The sequence below is a fragment of the Stegodyphus dumicola genome, chromosome 10 (genome assembly GCF_044657685.1).
Source record: "Stegodyphus dumicola isolate Sdum_Otavi_A_Nest chromosome 10, ASM4465768v1".
Taxonomy (NCBI): domain Eukaryota; kingdom Metazoa; phylum Arthropoda; class Arachnida; order Araneae; family Eresidae; genus Stegodyphus; species Stegodyphus dumicola.
Genome location: NC_140777.1, coordinates 183,610,753 through 183,635,027, shown reverse-complemented (window position 1 = coordinate 183,635,027; position 24,275 = coordinate 183,610,753). Strand labels below are relative to the sequence as shown.

The window sequence follows — 24,275 nt, the reverse complement described above, 5'->3', positions numbered from 1 at the left end:
TTTGGTACATAGGTGCATCTAGACAAGAGCCAGTGCACCTCGAAGCGAGTTTTTCAAAATTCGAATCAGATTGTTTTTTATTTTATCTTTTCGGTTTTTATCGTATCATTTTGAATACTTTCATTCTTTTAGAAAAGTGGTTTTGGCAACAGTTTTTCATTCAATGCTTTGTATACTGGACTGCTGACAATACGAGATAAAATGCTGCTTTTTAATTTTTGACTTTTGGACACGCAATGCGCACATCGCAATCTTCTTATTCTGACGCGCATGTGTCTCGCGAGGCACAGCAGAAAGAATTTCCTCCCCCCCCTCTCTCTTTATTAGCTAATGGCAAAGAGGTTTATGTATTTTCAATTATGTCGTCCACAAAGCGTAATTTTGATTGGTTATATTTTTCTGATGATAGTTTCTTTCTTTTCGAAAGGTGCTTTTGGCAACCGTTTTTCATTCATTGCTTTGGATACTGGACTCCTGACTGTTTTTCCCTGGAAAATATGCGATTTATTGCTTATTTCGTTGTAATATTTTTATATTATGTTTTAATTATATATCATTTTAATTATATAAAAATTTTTGCATGGTTTTTTTAGGAAACAAAGTTCTGAACTTCCTTTATACCATTTGAATTCTTAAGATTTTGCAACGGGAAGTCCGTTTATTTATTTATCAGGATAATTAATATTTCTATTAAGAAATATTGCTTATTTTATTGTAACTTTGTTATAGGTAATACTTTTTTTTTTAATTTTATTTTTATTTTTTGTTCTCTGGATAAAGTTGTTCTGCAGAGTAAAATTCTGCGCATTTTTTAAATTTAACGTTTGGTGTTCTCTTTAAGCATTTTTCCAGTAAATTTAAAAGACAGACGAAGGCTGGGCGCGTATGCTGATAGTAAGAAATAAGTCTAAGCGAATCAGGTTAATATCAAATTATAAAAAATACCCCTAAATCAAAAATGAAGCATATTTTTAACGAAACAGAGAAAACAGAGAGAACCAGAGAGAAAATGATAATAACCATACTTATAACTCTAAAAAGTTTAAACATTGAGGTTTTTTATAAAATGTATTTTATTATTTATGTATGTGCTGAAAATTCTAGACGTATTTTAAATCAAATTAATTATTCACCACTTTTTTTAAGAAAAAAATTCCTACACCATTATTGATTAATTGAAAGAATGTTGTACTCTGTAATTGAAAGAATGTTTAGAAAGCTCATAAATTCAGCTTTTGGTTCAAATTTACGTGAAATATTTTGTCTTCATATCTAAGAACTATTTTTTGGGGCATACACATTCCGCCAGACACAAGCACTGAAACTACGCAGCCAATCAAACCGCAGAACCAGGCCCAAGGTTTCAACCCCTATCCTCGCACCTTGGAGAGGATTGACGCCATCGCCATATGGCGACACTGGTAGTCAAAATATGCCACCTACCAATCTCATGGGCTGCCCTTCACCCAAGGACATTTTACCCAGCAAACCCGAGTCGCCATCCCCAGGGAGCTATCTGGGACGCCACCACCCCGGGCTACTAGAACCTTAAGCTCTAGGCATGGAGGTAGACCCTCAGGCCGACTATAAGCTATCTTTAGGGGGCCTTTAAAACCACCAGGTTCGTTATTTGTACACCCCGCCCTGTGGCCGAGACTGCCTTGGTACAGATCCTAGCCAGTATCTTCCCAGAGTTATCTACGTCGACCCCCAGGGGGGATATCTAATTACTATGTAAATAAAAAAATGTTATAATCAAACTAGCTTTTGCTGGCTCAATAAAATACAGATGCACAAGGGCGCTAAAAGTAGAAAATTACATGGCCTAAAAATTACACATTATGAAGTTGAAGAAAGAGGGGGGGGGCAAAACATGACTGGCACTAGAGGATCTTGAAGCTGTAGGTGGCGCCATCTATCGTGCCCTGGAAGTGTTAGTCGATTCATCGTTCTGAAAAACCTGAAAAGAGAGTTACAGATTTTCTAGCCATTATCAATAAAGTACAATGCAAGTGTAATTTTTCTAATTGCGAATTCCTCTTTTTAAAGAGCTCAGAAAACATCAGTAATCTACTGAAAATTCCGCCGACCTTATCTAACTTAACACAAAATACACAGTACAACTCCAATTATCCGAATCGCTGGTTATCCGAATCACTTTCAGAATTCCAGAATTTTTCAGAATCAGCTGAAGAAGAGAAAGAAAAGGAGAAAAAGCAAAAAGAAGCTCACAAAAAGGAGACAGGAGAAGATGAAGATGACATGTCACTTGAGGAATTAACAAACATTCTTTTGAAAATTCTTGGATGTTGAGAAGTTAGTGCTGAGGATACAGCAGAATGGATGGTGTGCGATTCGTCAAACCCTGGGCTTCAAATTCGTCAGATCCTGGGCTCAAATGATGATGAACTTATTGAAAGCGTGAGAGAAGAAAGTTTCGAGGAAGAAGATGACCTTAATGTCGAATGCGTCACTTCAGCAAGCAATGACTTTCGGCACTTGTACGTACTGTACAGTACGCTACACAACATGTACGTAAAAGTGTTGCCTTTTCATTTTAATTAATTAAAACCTTTTTTTTTTTTTTTTTAAATATTTTTTCTCCCATTTTCAGCATACAGTACGTACAGTAATTAATTAATGTAGGCGTAAACCCTTTCTTCGGAAAAAATCCAATTATCCGAATGGGTCCGGTCCCATTTGGTTCGGATAATTGCAGTTCTACTGTATCTTTCGCAGCGTTACAGTCCAGCATCTTATCAGGAGTAAACTGACCTGAGATGTCTCTCTACGGCTTTAAATAGTTTTCAACCGGCTGCGCGAGATATTTCTAGCATTTTCTGCTTCTCGAGATTTCTGGAAAGCAATAAGAGGATGGAATTACGGTTTCAGCTATCATAGTGCTCAATTACATTCATTCAATATTAAATGCATATACTCCTGTATTTTTACTTTTCCGGCATGGCTTTCTCTTAAAATTTGTCTCGCGCTGCATTTCACGGGGAAATACAGCAATTTTAATTACCATTATACTAAAATTAGCTATCTGAATACAAAATCCATAATAATATAATTAAAATATTGCTTATCTAACAGAAAGTGGACCAAAGATGTCGAAAATAACCTGCTATGCGAGTTAAAAGTATTTAACAGCTGTTAAAATATAAACAGATGCTTTCCGAAAGACAAAGATTAATTACTCGTCGAAAATACAATGAATGTCCGAAAGTGCATAAAGAAGCAGAGGTGACGGTATCAGTATCGTAAGATCTCGATTAGCGATTAATTAATCATTTCTGAGAGAACGATGAAAAATGTTGTTGCCACTCTGATCTCAATACAGACTAAATTAAAAATAAATATTATTAGTGAAGACTTGTGCAAGCGTTGTTTATTATTAAAACATCACATTTAACTAGGAATTAAATTTCCTTTTCTTTATTAGCCTGCAGTATTAATTGCAAAATTAAATCACGTTATTTTTAGTCCGAAGGGATTTTGTTCCTGAAGGACTATTGTTTTCTTTTTGTGATTTTGCGTTGCTTCACTATAAATGACCGTTTCACTTTTCAAACTGTTGCCACCCAATGTTAGAGTCCTCCATTATATTTAAACAAATTAAATAATGAAAATCTGCATAAATATATGTATATTTCTCGCGTTGTGATAAAACAACGGAACATAGAGCCCTCGAATTTTGAATGACGTCATCCTACTGCGAATAGGGGCATCTGGAAGCCGAAATTTGGAATTTGTTTTATGATCGCTTTCATATTTTGTAAAATTTTAGCGAATTTTTGATTAACAAACTCAAGGATTTCGAAGCAACCCATAGCAACGTTGTACAGAAAAAACATGTTTTCTGTCCAGCGCGCGTGACTGCGTATCGGAAATTCTAAAGGTATGCTCAATTTAAAACTATTTTGCTATACTGCTCTTAGACCGAATTTTATGGTTTAAGCGCGAAGAACGTGATATATAATAAATAAAGGTAACAGACAAAATGTTGAATAAATTCCCCTTTGGACGTAACTTAAAATCTGAAACCTCTCAGATTATTATTATTATTATTATTATTATTATTATTATTATTATTTGTTTCTATTTAATCCACCAATTTTTCGGAGAAAACTCTTGCATTAATCAGGTCTTAAATAGCTAAAATAAAATAGCTGACATGGCCAGGACATCTGCTGTTATCTTCCGGTTAAGGTTTCTATGCCATTAGTTAATCTGCATGCAATATTTATTGAATTATCGATAATTTAAAAGTTGTTTAAGTGCGGCTAAGCTTAATTTTTTTTACCATAGCAGCCATTTTTGTTTACATTTGAAACTTAGCAGAACAGTGAGTTTGTGCCTTTCAGTGCCTTTTTGTCGAGCGGAAACAAAAGCAAACTTTCATTTATGCTCAAATCTAGCTTCTTGCCTGCTGGCCGAATTGCTTGTTTTTGCGTAGAAACTGGAATTTTAATTGTAAAAATTATTTTTATTTAAGTATAAGTAAACAATGCTCTTTGTACTGCCACTGGTTCATCATAATTTGTACTTATTCACTGAAAAATCGAGTTTCGGGATCGAGAACATAATCTGGCCGATGTACACAGCTAGTGAGAGGTAAAAATAAGCGGAATTTTCTTCTTTTCTTTATAAAAGCACGTCTTTTTGTAGAGACATTATTATTTATAGGTTATTTCGAAACAGGAAAGATGAAAAATGAGCGATGCCCTCGCCGAGACTCGAAACACGGACCTCTCGAATATTCGCCGAACGTGCTGACCACTACACCACGAAGGCATGCTAAGAAGGCGGGAGAAATACCTTATATACTCCCCCTTTGAAAGGGCGACTGGAGATTAGGGGAACCACTCACCAAATCCTGGTTGTGTAGAATCATCATCCACCATTTATTTTTAGTTCGGGAGCCACTGTAGAGACATTAGGTTATTTTGAAGCAGGAAAGACGAAAAATGAGCAATGACCTCGCCGGGACTCGAAGCACGGACCTCTCGAATACGCGCCGAGCGGGCTGACCATTACACCACGAAGGCAGTCTAACTAAAATAGTCTTAATAATAACTAAAATAACTTAATAATAACTAAAATAGTCTTTATAAAATAAGTAAAAATTTTAGTTTAACTAAAATAACTTAATAATAACTAAAATAGTCTTTATAAAATAAGTAAAAATTTTAGTTTAACTAAAATATGTTGCAGAGTTCTTTTGATTCTAAAATGAGGCGAGAAATATGAAAAATCAAATGGCCAACTACTCCCCCGAGAACACACATGAGGGAGGGGGACAAAATAATCCCTACAGTTTGACAAACAGGAGCAATGTCTCCCATCGTTCATGTAGTGTTTATAATGTTTTTAAAAAATTGTAACATTATATAAATATCATTCTCGCAACTATGCTAGTTATAAAAACACTTTTCCTGCTTTTGAATACCAATATTGAATTATTGCACCAAGCGCGATGTTACTAGATCAGTCGAAAATACTGCTGTAAAACGGCACTTGATTTCGGTATGCCTATAGGAGTGAAAATCCGCGGGGGCGGAAGGAGTGATGACGATGGAGAAGAGGGTAAGCATGAGTTACCGTGAAGAGTACACTTCGTGGCGATGTCAGCAGGCAGAGAATTCGTGGTGGCAGGTGTTTCCAGAGAAAACGCAGTGGTCGCGTGATTTTTACGGTCCAATCCAGTGAGTCCTAATGGGGAGGCTAGTTCATTGGCTGGAGCTTGATCCTGAGCGCTTGAGTTTCAGGGCAACCATGCGAATACGGGAGCCAATCCGAATTTTCATTTTCTTTTTCTGCTTTCATTTTCACTAAACATCCATCTAGTTTCAAAACTGCTTCAGTTTCACTTTAGTAGTTTCTCGCTGTCTCCACGTCAGTAGCAAGATTGCTATACTACAAAGTTTGCTCTTGTCAGCCAAGGTCAACCGGCGTAGTGACGTCGAAGTCCTTGACTCGTAAAGCCTGGTTTCCCATTCGTGCGGTACGAATGCGCTGCATGTGTGATTCTCCAGTTTTGCGAAAGATCCAACTTTATTGAAATGTGCGACATGGTGACGCCACTATCTCCATCGTTGGAAACAGAAAAATTTGACCTTGAAAAAGCGTTACCATATTAGGTTCGAGGAAAGAATGATTCTTACTGCTATACCTGATGAATGACATTCAATAAACAAAATTTTGCATTGATGTGATGCATGTCATTTTAAAGTTCAAACTTAGGCAAATTTTAGGCTATAAGTTATTTCTCCCGCCTTCTTAGCATGCCTTTGTAGTCTAGTGGTCTGCACGCTGGGCGCGTATTCCGGAGGTCCGTGGTTCGATTTGCGGCGATAGCGTTGCTCATTTTTTCAGAACTCCTGCTTTAAAAATAACCTAATGTCTCTACAAGGCCTCTTAAATTGCCGTTAATTTGACAAAAAAATTGAATGAAATTTTTGCGCGGCCTGACATAGGTCATTCTTCTTCAGACAATAAAAATATTCCGAATATATAGGCGATATTTGTTGAACAAAAGATGCGAACAATAATTACAAAATTAGAACATATTATGAAATACGGTTTTTAATACTTTTGGGAAAACTAAGATTAGAAATAAAATAATACCTAACACTGGTAGATTTGGCAAGCGTGAAAAACTTCAAAGAAGTCTAATTTTCAACTCAAGATATCTTCTGGAATTTTAGCGGAACGAATGTTAAAGAAAACATTTTAAAGAGACAACAATGATTGATAATGAAAGATTGATTTATTCTCGTTATCTTAAAAGATTCATGCTTTTCAAGGCGAAGGTTTTACGCTTCCTTGGTTAAATGATGTATCCGATCTTTTTTCTGTGTAGCGTTAATGCGTAATCATAATAAATAGGTTTGATAAATATTCAACAAGAATTTAAAGTATTAAATTAGAATATTTTAGTTTCACGGAGAAGAAACTTACTTGTCCCCCTTTTCTCCAAATACATATAACAGGGGTTCTCAACCGGTGGTACGTAAGAGAAAAATAGGTGGTACGTAAGAGAAAAATAGCAAAGAAGCAAAGTATTTTAGCTATTTGTGTTTCTTTGAAAATTTTTATTTGTTATTTGTTTCCATAAATAAGTTATTCTTTAGTGCGATGAACATGATATTTAATAAATAAAGGTAACACACAAAACGTTAAAGAAAGCTTTCAGATTTTTTTATTGGTTTTAAAGGGACTCGTACACCTTACATCTGATTACATAATATAGCTGTTTTCTGAAATAGTCATCAGAAAGTTTGTGTTGCCACAAATATTTTTATAATTTAATCCGCTTTATGTAAAAATATTTCGTCATGTTTCCACCTTGCGCGCACAGTTTAAAACATTCTGTCGCATAACTTAATTCCATATTTAATAAATAGCTTTTATAACATTTGGAAACTACTTTGAACCAAAAATTCTAAGAATTTCCTGTTAAATTTATATTTTATTTGGAGTTGAGTTTATAATACGTATTTTATTTAAAAATTCGGTAATGGTTTCGTCCATACAATTTTTTAATAATAAAATATTTATCAGATTTTTGGTTCAGTTAGAAAATAGTGCCCATATAAAGAATTCCATCCAATTTCAAGTGTGTACCTTTAGCCTTTTTAATAATATCATGCGCGCAGTGTTGAAAAATTAGGAAAATTTTGTCACAAAGCGGATTAAATTACAAAAATATTTGTGGCAACACGAACTTTCTGGTTACTAGTTTCCAAAGCAGCCATATTATGTAGTCAGCTGTAAAACGTTGGACGTAATTGCTTTTAAAATAAATAAAATATTCCAATTCTTGCAACAGTCACATATTTGAAGATCATAAGGGGTTTAAGGTGTATGAGCCCACTTAAAATAATTCTTTTGCTATATTTTTTTAGCCCAAGCGACATACGAGTCTCAAAACATGATTTTGCATTGATTCACTTTATGTATCGTATGTATATATAACGATATATTAAGTGCACATCGCTTGAATTTCATCCTAAGGTGAATAAGAAATCTCATTCCTCAAAATCCCATTGGACATTTTGATGCAAAGTACGGAATCAGTCGTCCTGACTCGTACTCAGCACTATATCGATGCTGAAGATTACCGTTTGAATATTTACTTTAAACATCATTTAGAACATTAAGTTTGAACTTATTTTTGAAATTGGACTTTAGCCTTACTATTCAGAGAAATATCACCTTGGTAGGTTCGAAAATAAATTTTCTGTGAGAGTTCAAAGTGTGTATACATTTTTCTGACGCACTCTCTATAAGTTTATAATATATAAGATGACTGGTTTTACAATTTTTGACTGGTAATTTCTTCTATTCGTTTGCCATCTCCTCCGTGAATTGCGTTTTTTATATGCTCAAGTATCCAGAATTTTCAAGGCCCACCAGCGGCCAAGCGGAAAAGTCGCTGAACACTGGTAATTCGGCCTGAGGTACGAATTCCGCGGACGAGCTGGCTGCATGAGCGCTTTCGTTGTTTTTGCCAAGTATAACGTGCATACAAGCCAGTTTCCCTTAGAAAATCCTAAAAGCCTTCGATGTTTTGCCCTAATCACCTAAACCAAACCAAATCGGAATTTTCCAGTATTCGACATCTGCCCAGTTTTCTGGACAGTAAAGCTTTTATTGAAATAGATTTTTACCATTTAAATTAGTTCTTTAAAAAACTTAAGGATTCCTTTAACAGTATGATACGAAAATTGGATCGAAACTAAAAATGAAGTCACCACTTTTGCTGAATAGGTTTTTAATCTTACTACATCGACTGAAGAGGTGCCAGGATTAAGGAAGAGAAAAGCTTGTGGAGACATTAGGATTTTTTGGAAGCATGAAAGATGAGCAACGCCTTCTCCGAGAATCGAACCGCGGACCTCTGCAATACGCGCCGAGCGTGCAGACCACTACACCACGAAGGCACACCAAGAAGGCGGGAGAAATACCTTATATACTGCCCCCTTTTAAAGGGTGACTGGCATTTTTGGGGACACAGTCGCCAAATCCTGGGTGTGGAGGATCTCCATCCACGACCCTTTTAGTTCGGGCGCCACTGTAGAGTCATTAGGACTTTTTGAAAGCCGGAGAGATGAAAAATCAGCAAGGAATTAGCCGGGAATCGAAACACGGATCTCTGGAATACGCGTCCAGCGTGCAGATCACTACACTTACGAAGGCATGCTAAGAAGGCGGGAGAAATACCTTATAAGCTAACAGAACAAAGAAATAAAAAAAAAAAAAATTCTCGGCTTATTTAACATGGAAGAGGATGATAGGCTTTCATATCAAATTGTGAATTACTTGTGATTTCTCGTCTAATAAAATGTCATTTCTTAATACTGTTACGAATTTTATATTCAGTTAGGTAGTTTTAGTAGAATTATAAATTAAATTGTTTTATTTCTCCATATAGTGCAACGGCTGATAAATTTTAAGAGAAAGCTACGCAGAAAAAGTAAAAATATAAGAGCACGAGCATTTAACATTGAATAAATTGATATCTCTTTAAATTGTATTGAAATTAAATAAATGTGATTGACTACTGTGTTAGCTGTAACTGTAATTCCATCCTCTTGTTGGTTTCCAGAAATCTCGAGAAGTAAAGAAATTACCAGAACTCGCCACCGATTAAAAGCTATAAAAAGCCAAAGAGATAATATCTCAGCTCAGTTACTTAACTACTGTTATTGTGATTTGTTTTAGTTCCGCGCGAACTGTAGCTTTCTCTTTGAACTGCGTTCTATTTTAACAACAGAGTTTCTTAAACTGTGGGTCGTGACCCCCGAGGGGGTTGCGAAACCTGCAGCAAGGGGTCGCCAAAAATTTTATCAGTTTTGATATTTCTTTAACTTATTATAATAATTTTACAATTACCAAATATTTCTGCACAATGTATCTGAAAATAGATAAAGATAAAACAATACAGACATAGAAAAAATTGAAAACATTTCGACGCATTCTTTTTACAATATAAACGTTCATTTTCCTTGTTTTGCACGTGACGCTGTCATTTCGTCGTTACTTATTTAAAATTTTCACATTGTTTTATGTCTTAAATTTAGAAATTAAAGTTAATGACCGAAAACTGCAATACTATATTACAGTACAAGGGAAAATTCAACAGTTTCTCTCGCGAATGTGTCAGATTTGCGCAATACTTATGGGGTCCCAGAAAATTTTTGTAAATATTATTGGGTCCTGGGGGTCGCTAAAAAATTTCAGCGATAAAAAGGGGTCGCGACTGAAAAAGGTTTAAGAAACTCTAGTTTAAAGTATAGTTACGGGTTGTATTACGTTCTATTTAACGTGTTTGCATTGTACTGATTATTACTGCCTGATATCGTGAACACTTGTAGGAACATCTCTGAGGAAAATTCTAGCGTTTTGTTATATTTCTTGCTCTTGTTTTGTTCATATTACATGGAACAGTGGTGGCCAGAGCCTACTCCGAAAAGAGGTTAAACTTCTATTTTCCGTCTCCAATCTTCAGGGTATTTACTTTAAACTTATTATAATAATTTTACAATTACCAAATATTTCTGCACAATGTATCTGAAAATAGATAAAGATAAAACAATACAGACATAGATGTTTTCTCGGTTGTCAAAAATGTTCCTGTTTCCGCGAAATCATCAATTTTCATTACCTCCTTCTCAAAGAGGCTACACAGTGTGGGGGGGGGGGGGCTGACTGGACATTGGTCTCTCTCGAAAGCAAAAAAAATTTTAGATTTTTAAAAAAGAATTTTTAAAAGAAATAATTGAAAAATATTTACAATCTCAGATACTTGTATAAATGAAGCTAATACTGCATTTAAAAGAGAAGAGACTCTCGATGTTCAGACTCTGCGATGATTTTTTTGCAATGAACTAAAAGATCGTTTCCTAATATAAAAAAAAAAAAAAAAAAAAAAAAAATATTCTTCCAAAATTCTGCATAAAGGTGAGTTATAATAAAACCTTTCAGAATAAATATTCGTTCTAAAACGTTATTCTAAAATGACGTTTTTTCTTCTAAAACGACTTCTGCTTTGGTCTTAATTGCGCCTTTGCAGCTTTTAATTCTTTCACTTATGCAAATACAAATACCTACATTTTCCTTAGTTCCATTCCGAATTCGATGTTGATAACCTTTATAAAGGGCTAAAGGTTTTTTTTTTTTTTTTTTTTTTTTTTTTCCTTTTATTTCCATTTAAATGTCTAAAATGTCCATACTGATTAATATAAGATGTGAAAATAACAGCTAACATTGTACCAGAATTCCAAATAAAATGAAATTAAAGATTTCGAGAGGAGCCTAAACTAAGAGATGTCTTCGATCTAATGACAATCTTCTTCAGTCTAATCCAGCTCTTCTTAATGGCTCATTGTGACATCTCCTCAAGAGCAGTGGGGATGGGGGACTGTAGTCGCCGATTTCACGGGAACAGGAAGAATTTTGAAAAACGCGAAAGAGGAATCGTGGAAAAAGAACTAATTCATTTTGAGGGATAGCACCCCAGGGGTATCGGGGGCCTCGCACCTCTCTCCCCTTTCACCAATCGACACGAGAGGACTTTCGGCTCGCCGCATATTTAGAGTGCCGCCATGCCGCTCCGACACTATACATTTACAAACATCTATGTCTTCTCCGGGTTTCGAATCCAGGCCCTTAGGTGCCGTGGTAGGTTTCCCTAACCACTATACCATCTGGGCGACATTGTATTTCTTGTGATAAGAATAATTTTATTAACTTATTATCGTACTTGTGCATTCAACCTATTACGAAGCCGTGCGGAGGAAACAATACATTATAATATTCTTTATTTAGTTTCGTAAGTCAGTTTGTAAAGACATTAAGTACTTTAAGCAAGAGAGATGTAAAATTGGCAACGCCTTCGCCGGGAATCGAACGGTGGACCTCTGGAAATACGAGCCAAGCGTGCACACCACTACACCACGAAGGCATGTTAAGAAGGCGGGAGAAATACCTTATATACTCCCCCTTTTTAAAGGGAGACTGGGGATTTTTAGGGGACCCAATCGCCAAATCTTGGGTGTGGGGAATCGTCATCCCCAACCCTTTTAGTTCGGGCGCCACTGTAGAGACATTAGGTTATTTATTTTAAAGCAAGAGTGATGAAAAATATGCAACGCCTTCGCCGGGAACTGAACCGCAGGGCTCTGGAATACGCGACCAGTGTGCAGACCACCCCACCACGAAGGCATGCCAAGAAGACGAGGGAAGAACCTTATAAGTTTTCGTGCAACAAGAATTCAAATGAAAAACCCGTACGTTCGATTTACTGTATTCAAACAAGTAATTTCTCTGTCAAAGCTCGATTATTATTTTCAAAAACGGTATTTTAATCTGTATTGCTTTACATGTGTTAAATGGTTGTCTTCATGTGTAGTAATTCTGGATATTGTTTTTTTAGGTGGTGCTGGTGTTTCTTCTCAGTATAGCTTCTTTAATAATTTATTTCATAGATGCGTCCAGGTAAGTTTTGCATTACTTTGTTAATTTAATAATAATTGTATCAGCAAGACTGCTAACTTTTCTTTTTTAAATTTCCACTATTATTAGCTCACACTCTCCTTATATCTTGTTCAAATTTTCACTCGTTAATAAAATACTTTTTATTCGTCCACTCAAGTTCAAATACATTTTTTTTTTAACTTGGAGTGGATGACACTCGATGTTAATGCAGTTTTTTCACATATTAAAGTCAGTTCCTACTTATTGATTCCTGTTTATCGGAACTCAAGATCCGCTGTTTTTATTCAATAAATATACTATAAGACTTACAAATAATGACCGTTTATTAGAAATTCTCACGTGCGTAAAAATTAATTTCATAAGCAATAGTACATGACTGTGATCAATGGGATTGTAAAATCTAACAAAAATAAGTGGCAACAGTAAGACAGAGCTCTCAAGATTTTTAAAGTGTACGGAATTAAAGAATTGTAGTTTTACAGAGTCGGATGAAGCGGATGGAAAGTCCCATTATGTAGCGAAAGTTCTTCTCATATTTCTGTGTTAACGTGATAATGATACATGTTTAAAATATAGCCCTTTAAAATGTCCCTTGCTTTTCAAAATAAATAAATAGCACTGTACCTTATGCAGTAATCTAAGCCAAAACCTCTTCGCAGCAGGTCAAGCATAGGTCGCCTCGAGTCCTGTGAAATCGTTAGATGGAATATTAATGGATGAACAGGACAGCTCGAAACTCACTGGAAAGGTACTATGCAGTAATGAAGTACTATAAAAGATGGATAGAATGAGAAATTATAGACCACCATCAGCTTCATCAATTAGAAACGAAAAAATATTAATAATGTTAATAAAAAGTAACTAAAATAAAACTTTAAATTAAAAAAAATTAATAATAAATTTTAAATAATTAATAACATTTTTCTTTGTTGGCCTACGTAGGAATTGACTTTAATTTTTTCTTTTTATATTACTTGTTTTTCCCATGCTTCCTTTTGTTTATAAAAACAAAAGCATTTAGGTGTTTATCCTCGCATGTTTCCTCTTAAAAAATTATATTCTTTAAAACTGTTTAAGTTAATAATTTCTGTAGATTTTTTTACAACTAGTTTCAGCGGTAAAAATAATACACTCAAGAGCAAATGTATTAGGAATAGCTGACGTTATGCAAATTTCGAACCGTCCGCAAGTCTGCAAGTGACTTGCCAATGATGTAAGCAGAAGTACTGCTTACAGTATCAGTAATAGTCAAAAGTAAAATGATTATAAGGCTGCGTTCATTTGGCGAATGTAAATGTCACATAGTCATAGGGAATAAAATGCGGGAATTCCGTCTCAACCGCGACACAGGGTCTAAGCCGCATCCACTTACAGAAGCTAATTTGCGCATGCGTGGATGTGGCCGTTCTGTTTTCCTATTCAGGTTTCGCGCGTTCACTCTGATGGGTCGACGTTTATCATAAGTCGACATAAAGTTGAAAACTTCCAACTTTATGCCAAGAGTCCTAAACCACATTTTGTGACGTAGCACAGACTGGTTTCCTGGCAACGCCACTCGACTTAAACCACTTATGCCCTTTATACTGTCGTGTGAACACAGCTGGTGCGGATCTAAGCACATTTGCTCTTGGCTAAATGGTAGAAGCGGGTCGAATGGGTCACTCCACTAAAAAAATAGCGCAGACACTCGGATTTTCACGTGCCACTTTGTCAACTCCTTCGAAAGGGAAAAAAACGTGTTTCCAGTTCTCTTTAATTGTTTAGCGTCAGATGGTAGTAATGAATTCAAGCATTTAAAATAGTTGAATTTATTACTACCCTCTGACGAGTCGTATTGAAACATTAAAAGATGAATAATTATTATACAAATTTTATAATTTAAAGTTTTTTTTTTTTATTTTTTTTTTTTTTTATTTTTACCATATTCTAGAGTAAACATTTAGTTTCATCAAGTACCCTGTGGGGGCGGTTCCGAGTGTCTTCCGCCCCTCTTCGCCTATCGGAGCTACTCAAGAGACCTTTTTAGCTTCCCGCATATTTTGAGTGACCCCATGCCGCACAGATACTATACATTTACAAACGTCCATGCTTTCTCCGAGATTCGGAAAAGCTTCCTTTTGTGGGGCGGTCCGCGTCGATAACCACTTTTCCGTCTGGACGACACTTATGAAGTATATAACAAGGAAAAGGAATATCCAAACCAATTTCTCATGTAATTTAAGAAAATATAAATTGTTTTATACTTAGTTTCTTTAGATTAATCTATAAGGTTCGATCGATATAAGGTATTTTTTCCTTCCTTTCTGCATGGCTCCGTGGTGTGACGGTTAGCACATTCGGCGCGTATTCGAGAGGTCCAGGATTCGAGTCCTTATGAGGGCATTTCTTCAGTTTCATAACATTGAAAAAATCTAATGGCCCTACAGTGGCGCCCGAACTAAAAGATGGATGATAATTCTTCACCACCAAGATTTTGCGAGTGGGTCCCCTCATCCCTCGCCGCACTTTAAAAGGGGGAGTATATAAGGTTCTATCGATATAAGGTATTTTCTTTTTCCTTTCTGCATGTCTTCGTGGTGTAACGGTTTACTCGGTGCATATTGAAGAGGTCCAGGTTTCGAGTCCCGGTGAGGACATTGCTCATTTCTTCAGTTTCATGACATTGAAAATTCTAATGATTCTATAGAAACATTAGATTATTTCGAAGTATGATAGATGGAAAAATAAGCAACGCCTTCGCCGTTAATCGAACCACGGACCTCTGGAATACGCGCCCAGCGTGCAGACAACCACCCCACGAAGGCATGCTAAGAAGGCGGGATATACTCCCCCTTCTAAAGGGCGAGTGCGATTTTAGTGGACCCAATCGCCAAATCCTGGGTGTGAAGAGTCATCATCCACCACCCTTTTAGTTCGGGCGCCACTTAAGTATTTTTTTTAAAGCAGCAGAAGTAAAAAGTGAGCAACCCCTTCGCCGGGAATCGAACCACGGACCTCTGGAAAACGTGCGTAGCGTGCAGACCACCACACCAGGAAAGCACGCTAAGAAGACGAGAGAAATAGCTTATAACTGTGCAAGTTAACACGATTGTTTATCGAGTAATGCAAACAAATCTTTCTGTGAACCGAAATATGCTTTCAACATCGTATGCAATTTTTTGCAATTGCAATTTTCTAAGCGACAACATACAATCTTGATATGCTACTTCCATTGGCATTTCTAGTTTTCTTTTCCTTCAATAAGGCGGAAAAGGGCATTTTTATTCTGTGCGTGGTGTCCACAAAACCCATATGAATTGATATGGCGTTTATTTTTCTAAGACTCATAACCAGAAGGGACAAGAAGCGAGACGTGATGACGTCTTCGCTAATCACGCTTATCGTTCCGTGCTTATTAGTGACATGTGATATGATGGGAATAGGATGGAGAACTGGAAGATTAGTGGTGAGGTGGAATAAGATGAAGAAGTGTCTCGCCGCCTTTAAGGCAACATTGTTTCATAATTCTGTTTCCTTTCGGAGCGGTGGAGCCATAATTGGCTTACATAAACTGAGTCAAAATATATCAGGGTCAAATTACTTTACTCTTTCAGTTAAGTGCTCTGCTTGAAGAAGCTTGTGTTTACCTCCATTAAATGCAATTACTTTACAGCAACTTACTTAGTTGTAACTCTTATAGGAAGTTGATAGTAGTTCTGTATCACTCGGAAATTATACAGACGGAATTATTACGGATAATACTTACTTTGTTAATCGGATAAACAATTATAAGCTGATTTTCATTAGAAAAATGGAAATGGGTAATTTTATGTGCAGAAAATTTTCGATGATAGAGGCATTAGGCTATTTCGAAGCAGGAGACATGAAAAATGAGCAGTGTCCTCGAAGACTCCAGGGACTCGAACCAGGAACTCGAAAAGGTCCAGAGACTCGAACCTTGGACCTCTCGAATACGCGTCAAGTGTGCTGAGCATTACACCACGAAGGCATGCTAAGAAGGCGGGATAAATACCTTATATACTCTCCTTTTAACAGGCGACTGGGGATTAGGGGACCCAGTCGCCGAATCCTGGTGGTGGAGAATTATCACCCACCACTTTTTAGTGGACCAATCGCCAAATACTGGCCACTGTAGAGACATTACGTATTTGGATTCGGAAAGACGTGAAAAATGAACAATGTTCTCGCCGGGACTCGAACCTCGGACCTCTCGAATACGCGCCGAGTGTGCTGACCATTACACCACAAAGGCATGCTCAGAAGGCTGGAAAAATACCTTACATTTTTATTTTGTAATTCATCTTGCATGAAATATATGTATGGATATTATTACCTTAAGATGATAAGGTATCTTGTTCCTCCTTTCTGCATGCCTCGGGGTCTAACTCTAGCAAACTCGGCGCGTATTGGAGAGATCCAGGTTCGAGCCCCAGCGAGGCCAATGATCATTATTCATGTCTCCTGCTTCAAAATAACCTAATGATTCTACAGTGGCGCCCGAACTAAGAGGTGGTGAACGATGATTCTTCACCACGTGGATTTGGCGATTGATTTCCCCTAATCCCCAGTCGCCCTTTGGAAGAGGAAATATCGCGGTGTAATAATAGCAGACTCGGCCCGTATTCAAAAGTTCCAGGTTCGAGTCCCGGCGAGGCCATTGCTCATTTTTCATGTGTCCAGCTTGAAGATAACCTAATGACTCTACAAGATGACCACATCTGAAAGGACCCAATATTTCAGAATATAAATAACGTAGATATTGAAAATGTCCTCTATATGGCGACCACATCCAGCGAAGATAAGAATTTGCTAATTATGCATAAAAAATAGCAGTATAAGAAAATGTAAGCAATATTATATACTAATGTTTACTATGAGAAATTGTACTAACTTGGAAATAGCCGTTTTCCAGATAGCAAACAGAAGTAGCAGCCGTTTTCCAAATAGCAATGCTTTACTTAGTGATGCTATACAGCCTAGGAATGGAATCTGTTTAGGCATTTACAGAAGAATAAACAAATTTAAACTTTTGTCTACTAGAGTGGACATGATGCAACAAAGAGTTAACAATATTTTAATTAACAAACCCGAAGGTTTAAAAGCAATATGTTGCCCTTTGGCAGTGCGTAAACTATTTGTCTCTTAAATTTTGATGAACAGTGAGCATTTTAAAAGAAATGTGTTGCTTTTGATGAAATGAAATACTGTTATTTTCCACGAAACGGTGTGCTGCCATTCAAAAAAGCTTAAGATATTAAATTTTTCTTTCAAATTTTATCTCCGTGTTATTGATGAATAAACTGAAAGCGATAAAATCATTTCTTCATACTATTGCGTTCGCACGGGTTCGTAATGGATTGAATGAAGCCGATAAAAAGTTAATAAAATTTATTCTTATCAAAAGAAATTATAAAAAATACTGAAATTTCCTCAGAGATATTCGCGCAATATAGCAATGTCTCACAGTAGATGTGTTTTGAACTACTAATGTATAAATAGAACTCAATTAAAAACAGATAAAGCTAAACCGATTTCACCGCGAATTCGTTACAATCAATAACAAGAACTAAGTAAACAACTGAGCAACAAGTGAATTGAGATGTTTTCCTCCAGCTTTTATACGCTTCTTCTACATTCTGGTATTTTCTCGATTTTTCTGGCTAGCAAAAGAGTACAATTACGAGACATCTATTTATTAAAAATGTTAAATCCCCTCCTGTATTTTAATTTTCCGGCGCAACTTTCTCTTCAAATAAGTCTCGTGCTGCATTGCACGGGAATATAAAACAATTTTAATTAATTCTACTAAAAATAGCTAAATAAATGCAAAATCCGTAACAATACCTTATTCTTAAGGGGTGTTGGAACCCAAACATCTTCAAAAAATAATGATTTCGGATTTTTGCATTTTCAAATTCTCTGCACTTTTATCTTTCTAAAAATACTGTTTATAATCTCTATGGAAATTAGAACTGTAAAAAATATAGTTTTAATTTGTTATGGAATGCTTTGATCAATGAGGAGTTTTACACAAAAACGGGTTTTTCTCCAAACGTGATTTTTTTATACTCGATGTACCTTTTCTCAGGAACTACTGCTCACAGGTATCTAAAAGTTTTATGGCTTATTTATTAGGTTTCCTAATATTTACGGAAATGAGCTTTTTGTGATATACTAAGAAAAAAAGAATTTTTTTAATTTTTGTGTGAGAAAAGTGCTAAATTTTACTATGCCTAACAAAATATTCTGTAAATTACTCTAAAATTCAAAATGTTTCAAAAGCTTATTTCAGTTTAATCAGATAGGTATACTTTAATTTCACAAAAAATGTCAACCGTGTATCTACAGCAGATTTTTGAGAAAAGGTACATCGAGAATGGCCAATTTATCATTTTCGGCATAGGGGTTTCTGACACCCTTAATTACTAGGAGAACTCGTGAAATTCTCCTAGCTGAACTCATTAAAGTCTCTGTACACATATGCAGGATGTCTCAGTACCACGTTTCAGAACTTCTAGCAGGGCTAGGGTTCACCCGATGATTCGGAATCACATAGGAACGCATGGTCGGAAATGCTTTCCTGATGCGCTGGTGTATCTCTTGTATAATGTGATATATAAAAGCTTTAGAATTCGAAGCACAACCAGAAAAATGGGGATAGAGTAGTAAGCCCATTTAACAATGAGGTAAATGGCTAGTTTTAGTGACTAATTTTTATCGGGAAATTTGGCGAGAATTTACCTAAAATCCCCAAGCTTGGCGACCTTTTTGCGACATTTTGGTTCGATCCCTGTGTAATTGTAACTAGTCCGATTCCTGTGTAACTGTAACTGTAGCTGTGTATGGCTTCCAGCAATTTCGAGAACTGGAAGGTGCTGGAAACTTCTAGCCGGTCGGGGAAAATTATATATGACGGCAGGCAACTACTGATTAAGGGTGCTCACACTGAGAACAGCTGTGCGAGGATATTTGTCCATCTGTTCTGTGTGCATTACGAACGGTACTGATATAGAATGATACAATATTACAGGAAATAGCATTAAATAAAATATGCAATAATTCATATATTTTAACAAAAAAACAGAGAATTGTTTTTACGTGTTTAATGTAAATGCGATCGAGTACACAGAGATGATCAGCACTTCAAGGATACGGAACTTCACTTTCTTGACGTCGGGAGGAAAAAGGTTAAAACTGCACATTAAAGCGCGTCTGCCCTTGAAAAGCTAAAGAACAGCATGTTTTTTAAGTCTAATTTCAGAATGAAGCAACATAGAAATTTACAAGACATGTTCAATAAACACTTCTTTATTGAATGTAAAAATTGATGTTACTGAATTTATGTCAACATACCCAAAGGTTAGTTCCATTCCATTTCCATTGCAAATTTCGTTTTATTCGCCAGTTGAATAAAACCTAATTTAAGTGTTTTTAATATAAAATTGTTAGTGTTTGTTATTTATTTAAAATAAACAATTTGCAACGAACACCATAGTTTAATTTTCCTATATGGTATTTCTGTGGTGTAAGCAATTTAAATTCCTGTTAATCTCCATATATATCTTCGCGATATTTAAATGTCAGTAAACAGTGCTCTTCAATTGAAGCAGTATATTATGGCTTTTATAAGCAACAATATATTACGATGATTACTGTGAAACTGTTAAGGATTTCAAGTAAATAATTTTTTTGTTGAAGTTTGACAGAATTGTCGTGGACGTAAATTTTGTCACTCAGAGACATTACTGTAAAATTAGTAAAAACATGTTGTGGGGACACTAATTTGTGCTTTTTCGGACTTATTCGAATTACCTCCTTTAGCCATGTGTATAGTTTAAGGAGGGAGTAAAACTGACAATACGCTATAAGGTATTTCTCCCGCCTTCTCGATATTCTTTCATGGTGTAGTGGTCAGCACGATCGATTCGAGAGGTCTGTGGTTCGAGTCCCAGCGAGGGCATTGCTCATTTTTCACGTCTCTTCAGCTTCGAAATAACCTAACGCCTACCGTGGCGCCCGAATTAAAAAAGTGGTGGTTGATGATTCTCCACCACCAGTATTTGGCGATTGGCTCCCCTAATCCCCAGTGACCCTTTGAAACAGGGACTATGTGAGGTATTTTTCTCGCCGCCTTAGCATGCCTTCGTCGTGTAGTGGTCAGCACGCTCGGCGCGTATTCGAGAGATCCGTGGTTCGAGTCCTGGCGAGGGCATTGGTCATTTTTCACGTCTCTTCAGCTTCGAAATAACCTAAAGTCTCTACAAGGGATCGAATTGTTACAAAAAGCTCTAGTAGCGATTTAATTTTCATTCTTTTTCGGCAGTCACTTTCGCTCAAAAATACAAAATCGTAACCAACTAGCATCCTTTGCCAGCTTCAAAACTAATTTAAATCTGTATTAATTTGTCCCAAAGTGAGAGTTGATCTGAATGATAAGAAAAACCGGGCTTTATAACTATAAATCCATAATTTGAATTATATATTCCTGCGACATAAATGTGAATAAATGATTAAAAGCTTATACAAAGTTTCTGAAATATGCATGGCATTTGGATAAATACCAACGTGTTATTTACGCATTTGTATATCAGAGCTCTGCTGAACCGGTTGACTAATTTAAAATTACACATGCCTAGTCGAGATGCATTTGCAACGCTTCAGAAACATTGAATTCCTCCAAGCAAAATTAATCCGTCTGAAAGGTGAAGACTTCATGACACGTTGACTCTGGTGAAACATTTCCGAAGTGGAACATGCTCTTTACATCTAATTCATCTGTAAGCAGTTGAATAGAATATGATAGTTCTCGCTGATATGTGTTTGTTGCTGTAACCGTAGCTCTGATCGATGTTCAAGGTGATGAGTTCAAACGGGAAAGTTGGGACAGCTCTTCGTAAATGTGGTAAGCCGTAAAGTTTTTACGTTATAAATGTGAAATGTTCCTTTCTTCTTATTTCAAACTGTCCTTGCACTTGCGCAAATTATATTCCTTATCATACTAGAGAACACATGTGCAAAACTTGTATTTACTTTGACAAAAACAGTCTAATGATAATAATGTCATAACTTATACATAACATTATAACATTATAGAGACATTAGGTATTTTTTGGAAGCAGGCAAGATGAAAAATGAGAAACGCCTTCGCCGAGAATCGAACCGCTGACCCCTGGAATACGCGCCCAGCTTGCAGACCAACACACCATGAAGGCATGCGAAGAAGGAGGGAGAAATACCTTAAAACCTTAATAATTTAAATGATAAAATCAAATTTGGCTAATTATTGGTTGAGTCATTTTATCAGTAACCGGCTCTATTTTTGTTAATAACATGTTCAGATCTCTGCTATTTCTTACTTGCAGCCGATTTCATTTTTATTTCCTTTTACGAAGTAAAGTATTGCAATCGCGAGAAATTTTGGGTATTCGAATTTCAACGAAAATATACATTTTGACAGCCATCGAATGCAATTTAACGATGTTTTTGCGTCTTGGATCATTTTGACTGATTAACATGTTGCTTCCTAACTTCATACTCTTCACCAATCTCTTAAATTCTTGCCATCACGTGACTTCCTGACCAATTGCCTCTCTGCCATATCACCTCAAGGACTGAGTTACCTCCGAAAACGTATGGTATATTCTTATCTAATCCGAATTCTATACGTGAAGTTACATAGGCTTAGAACAATTCCCAGGTACACTGTTTTCGTACCCAGGCCTGAGCCTACGTCCACCGAAATAAAATTTGATTAACAAGTAAGGATTTTAAGCTTTACTAACATTTATTTTATTTTAAAACTCTTTTATTTTCCATTTCCGGCTAAAATAAGAGCGATTAGATTTGTTTATGCAAATGAGCTTGTAAACTGTGTAAGTATTTAAGAAATGGCTTTTAGCCAAAAGAGAGGGAGAAACTTCTCGCTGCCTTACCACGCGCGTGCTTTTCAGTCAGTTCATGTCTGTCTTTAAGGCCAGAGAATAGTTCTCGCTGATATTTGAAGACTTATTGTAGTTTCTTGCATTCTACTCCCTACATACGTAAAGGGCCAATCTTTGCGTTACTACTCTCTGTAAAGCATCTAAGTTTGGTTCTTATTTAGTTTAGTTCTTATTTTCTACATTTTGAGACCAAAAGTGCTTGTCTTTGTATCCCGAAGAGGGGAAATGGCTGTACGCTATGAGAATAAAGAGTAGTTTTAACCCTTCTCATCTCTGTCGTATCTTCTACATACGCAGGAGCGTACCCAGGCAGCATATACATTCGTAAATTGCACGAGAAAAATACTTGAAATTTACGAATGTCCCTTCGTATAAAAAACGTTCATGTTGAACGCAAAAATATCATAAAAAGTATCCAGGAAACAAATATTACATATTTAACGTATATTTTTACGTTATAATTTGCGTTTTTACGTTTTGCGTAAAGTTTAGATATATTTATGCGAAAGATTGCAATTCATTCGTAACTTTCACGTATAATATTCGTAAATTTCAGGGATTTACGTATATTTTTCGGAAACATTTAGATGTATTTATAGCATATACCTAAATTTCTCCAATTTTTTGTTTCGCATATGCGTATATGTTTAGTACAAATTTACGTAAATCTTCTTAATTTATTATTGTACATAAACGTAATGTATCTGATAGAAATTTAAGGAGGTATTCCCGTATTTTACGGTACAAAAACATATATATTTGGTAATAACTTACCTAAATCTTCCCTATGTTTTCTTTGCATATGCCAATGATTTTGATAAAAATTTAATTCGTGTCCTGCTCCCATTCAGGTAAGCTACCTGCTCCCATTCAGAATTAGCAGGAACTGCAGTTCTGACAAACTAAGAGATTTAAAAGTATAAAATGCAGTTCTCAATTATATTTTTACTTCCCTGTACGAAGTAAAAAGGAAGTATAGTAATCGCGAAAAGTTTCAGGCAGCATATTTCAACGAAAATATCCGTTTTGATCTCTGTCGTATGGAATTTAAGGATGTTTTTGCGTGACATCTGTGCATAAGGACAGAATAAAAGACTCTTTTCCTCCAAAAAAATTATAAAACTGCTTTAAAATGAATTCTTAAGAGAATTTTTCGTGGGGTCTCTGCGTACGTACGTATGTATTTATCTCGCATAATTCAAAAATGAGTAGCCTGAGAAAGTTGAAATTTTGTATATAGGAGTGGTATAACATGTAAATGTGCACCTCGTATTTTTGTTGCAATCGGCCGCACCAAACGTATATATCCACTCAGTCATACCCGGCTCACTGATCTCAGTTTCTTGACTCTTATATGTTTGTAAATTGTACATTTTTTGCTTTAAAAATGATTGAATTATGTTGTTCTTATCTTCCGGTTAAAGTTTTTATCCTTTAGGAAATCTGCAAGCAATGTTTGTAGAAATTATCAACAATTTAAAAGCCTTTTAGGTGCGGTTAAGCTTAATATTTAAATAACATGGTCTACATGTTTGCTTACGTTTGAAACAGCAGAATAATAGATTTGTTTCCAATCTAGAGAGACTAAGCTTCGCAACAACCAAGATAGCGCCTTCATTTATTATTGCGAATTAAATCGTGCTTAATCCTTTCTGGAATGTTTTCGAGGAAATAAGTGTTTAAGATTTACTTCGTAATTTTTAATATAGATATTTTGAGTTTTTATGTATTTTTGCCTTGTCGCGAACTGAGAACTGAATTCATTAAATGAGAAATATGGCCCACCAGCGGCCGAGCGGTAAAGTCGCTGAACACTGGTAGTTCGGTCCG

At 36.0% G+C, this 24,275-nt stretch overlaps 1 protein-coding gene across 2 annotated transcripts in view; it reads left to right on the top strand.

Moving 5' to 3' along the window:
• Nucleotides 1-24,275, top strand: part of slo (calcium-activated potassium channel slo) — a 514,476-nt gene that overhangs the window by 247,083 nt on the left and 243,118 nt on the right. For both annotated transcript variants that reach the window (XM_085825984.1, XM_085825983.1), the window contains exon 3: nt 12,443-12,504. In XM_085825984.1, coding sequence (XP_085682110.1) covers nt 12,443-12,504 — 62 coding nt within the window. The remainder of the gene's footprint in view (nt 1-12,442; nt 12,505-24,275) is intronic.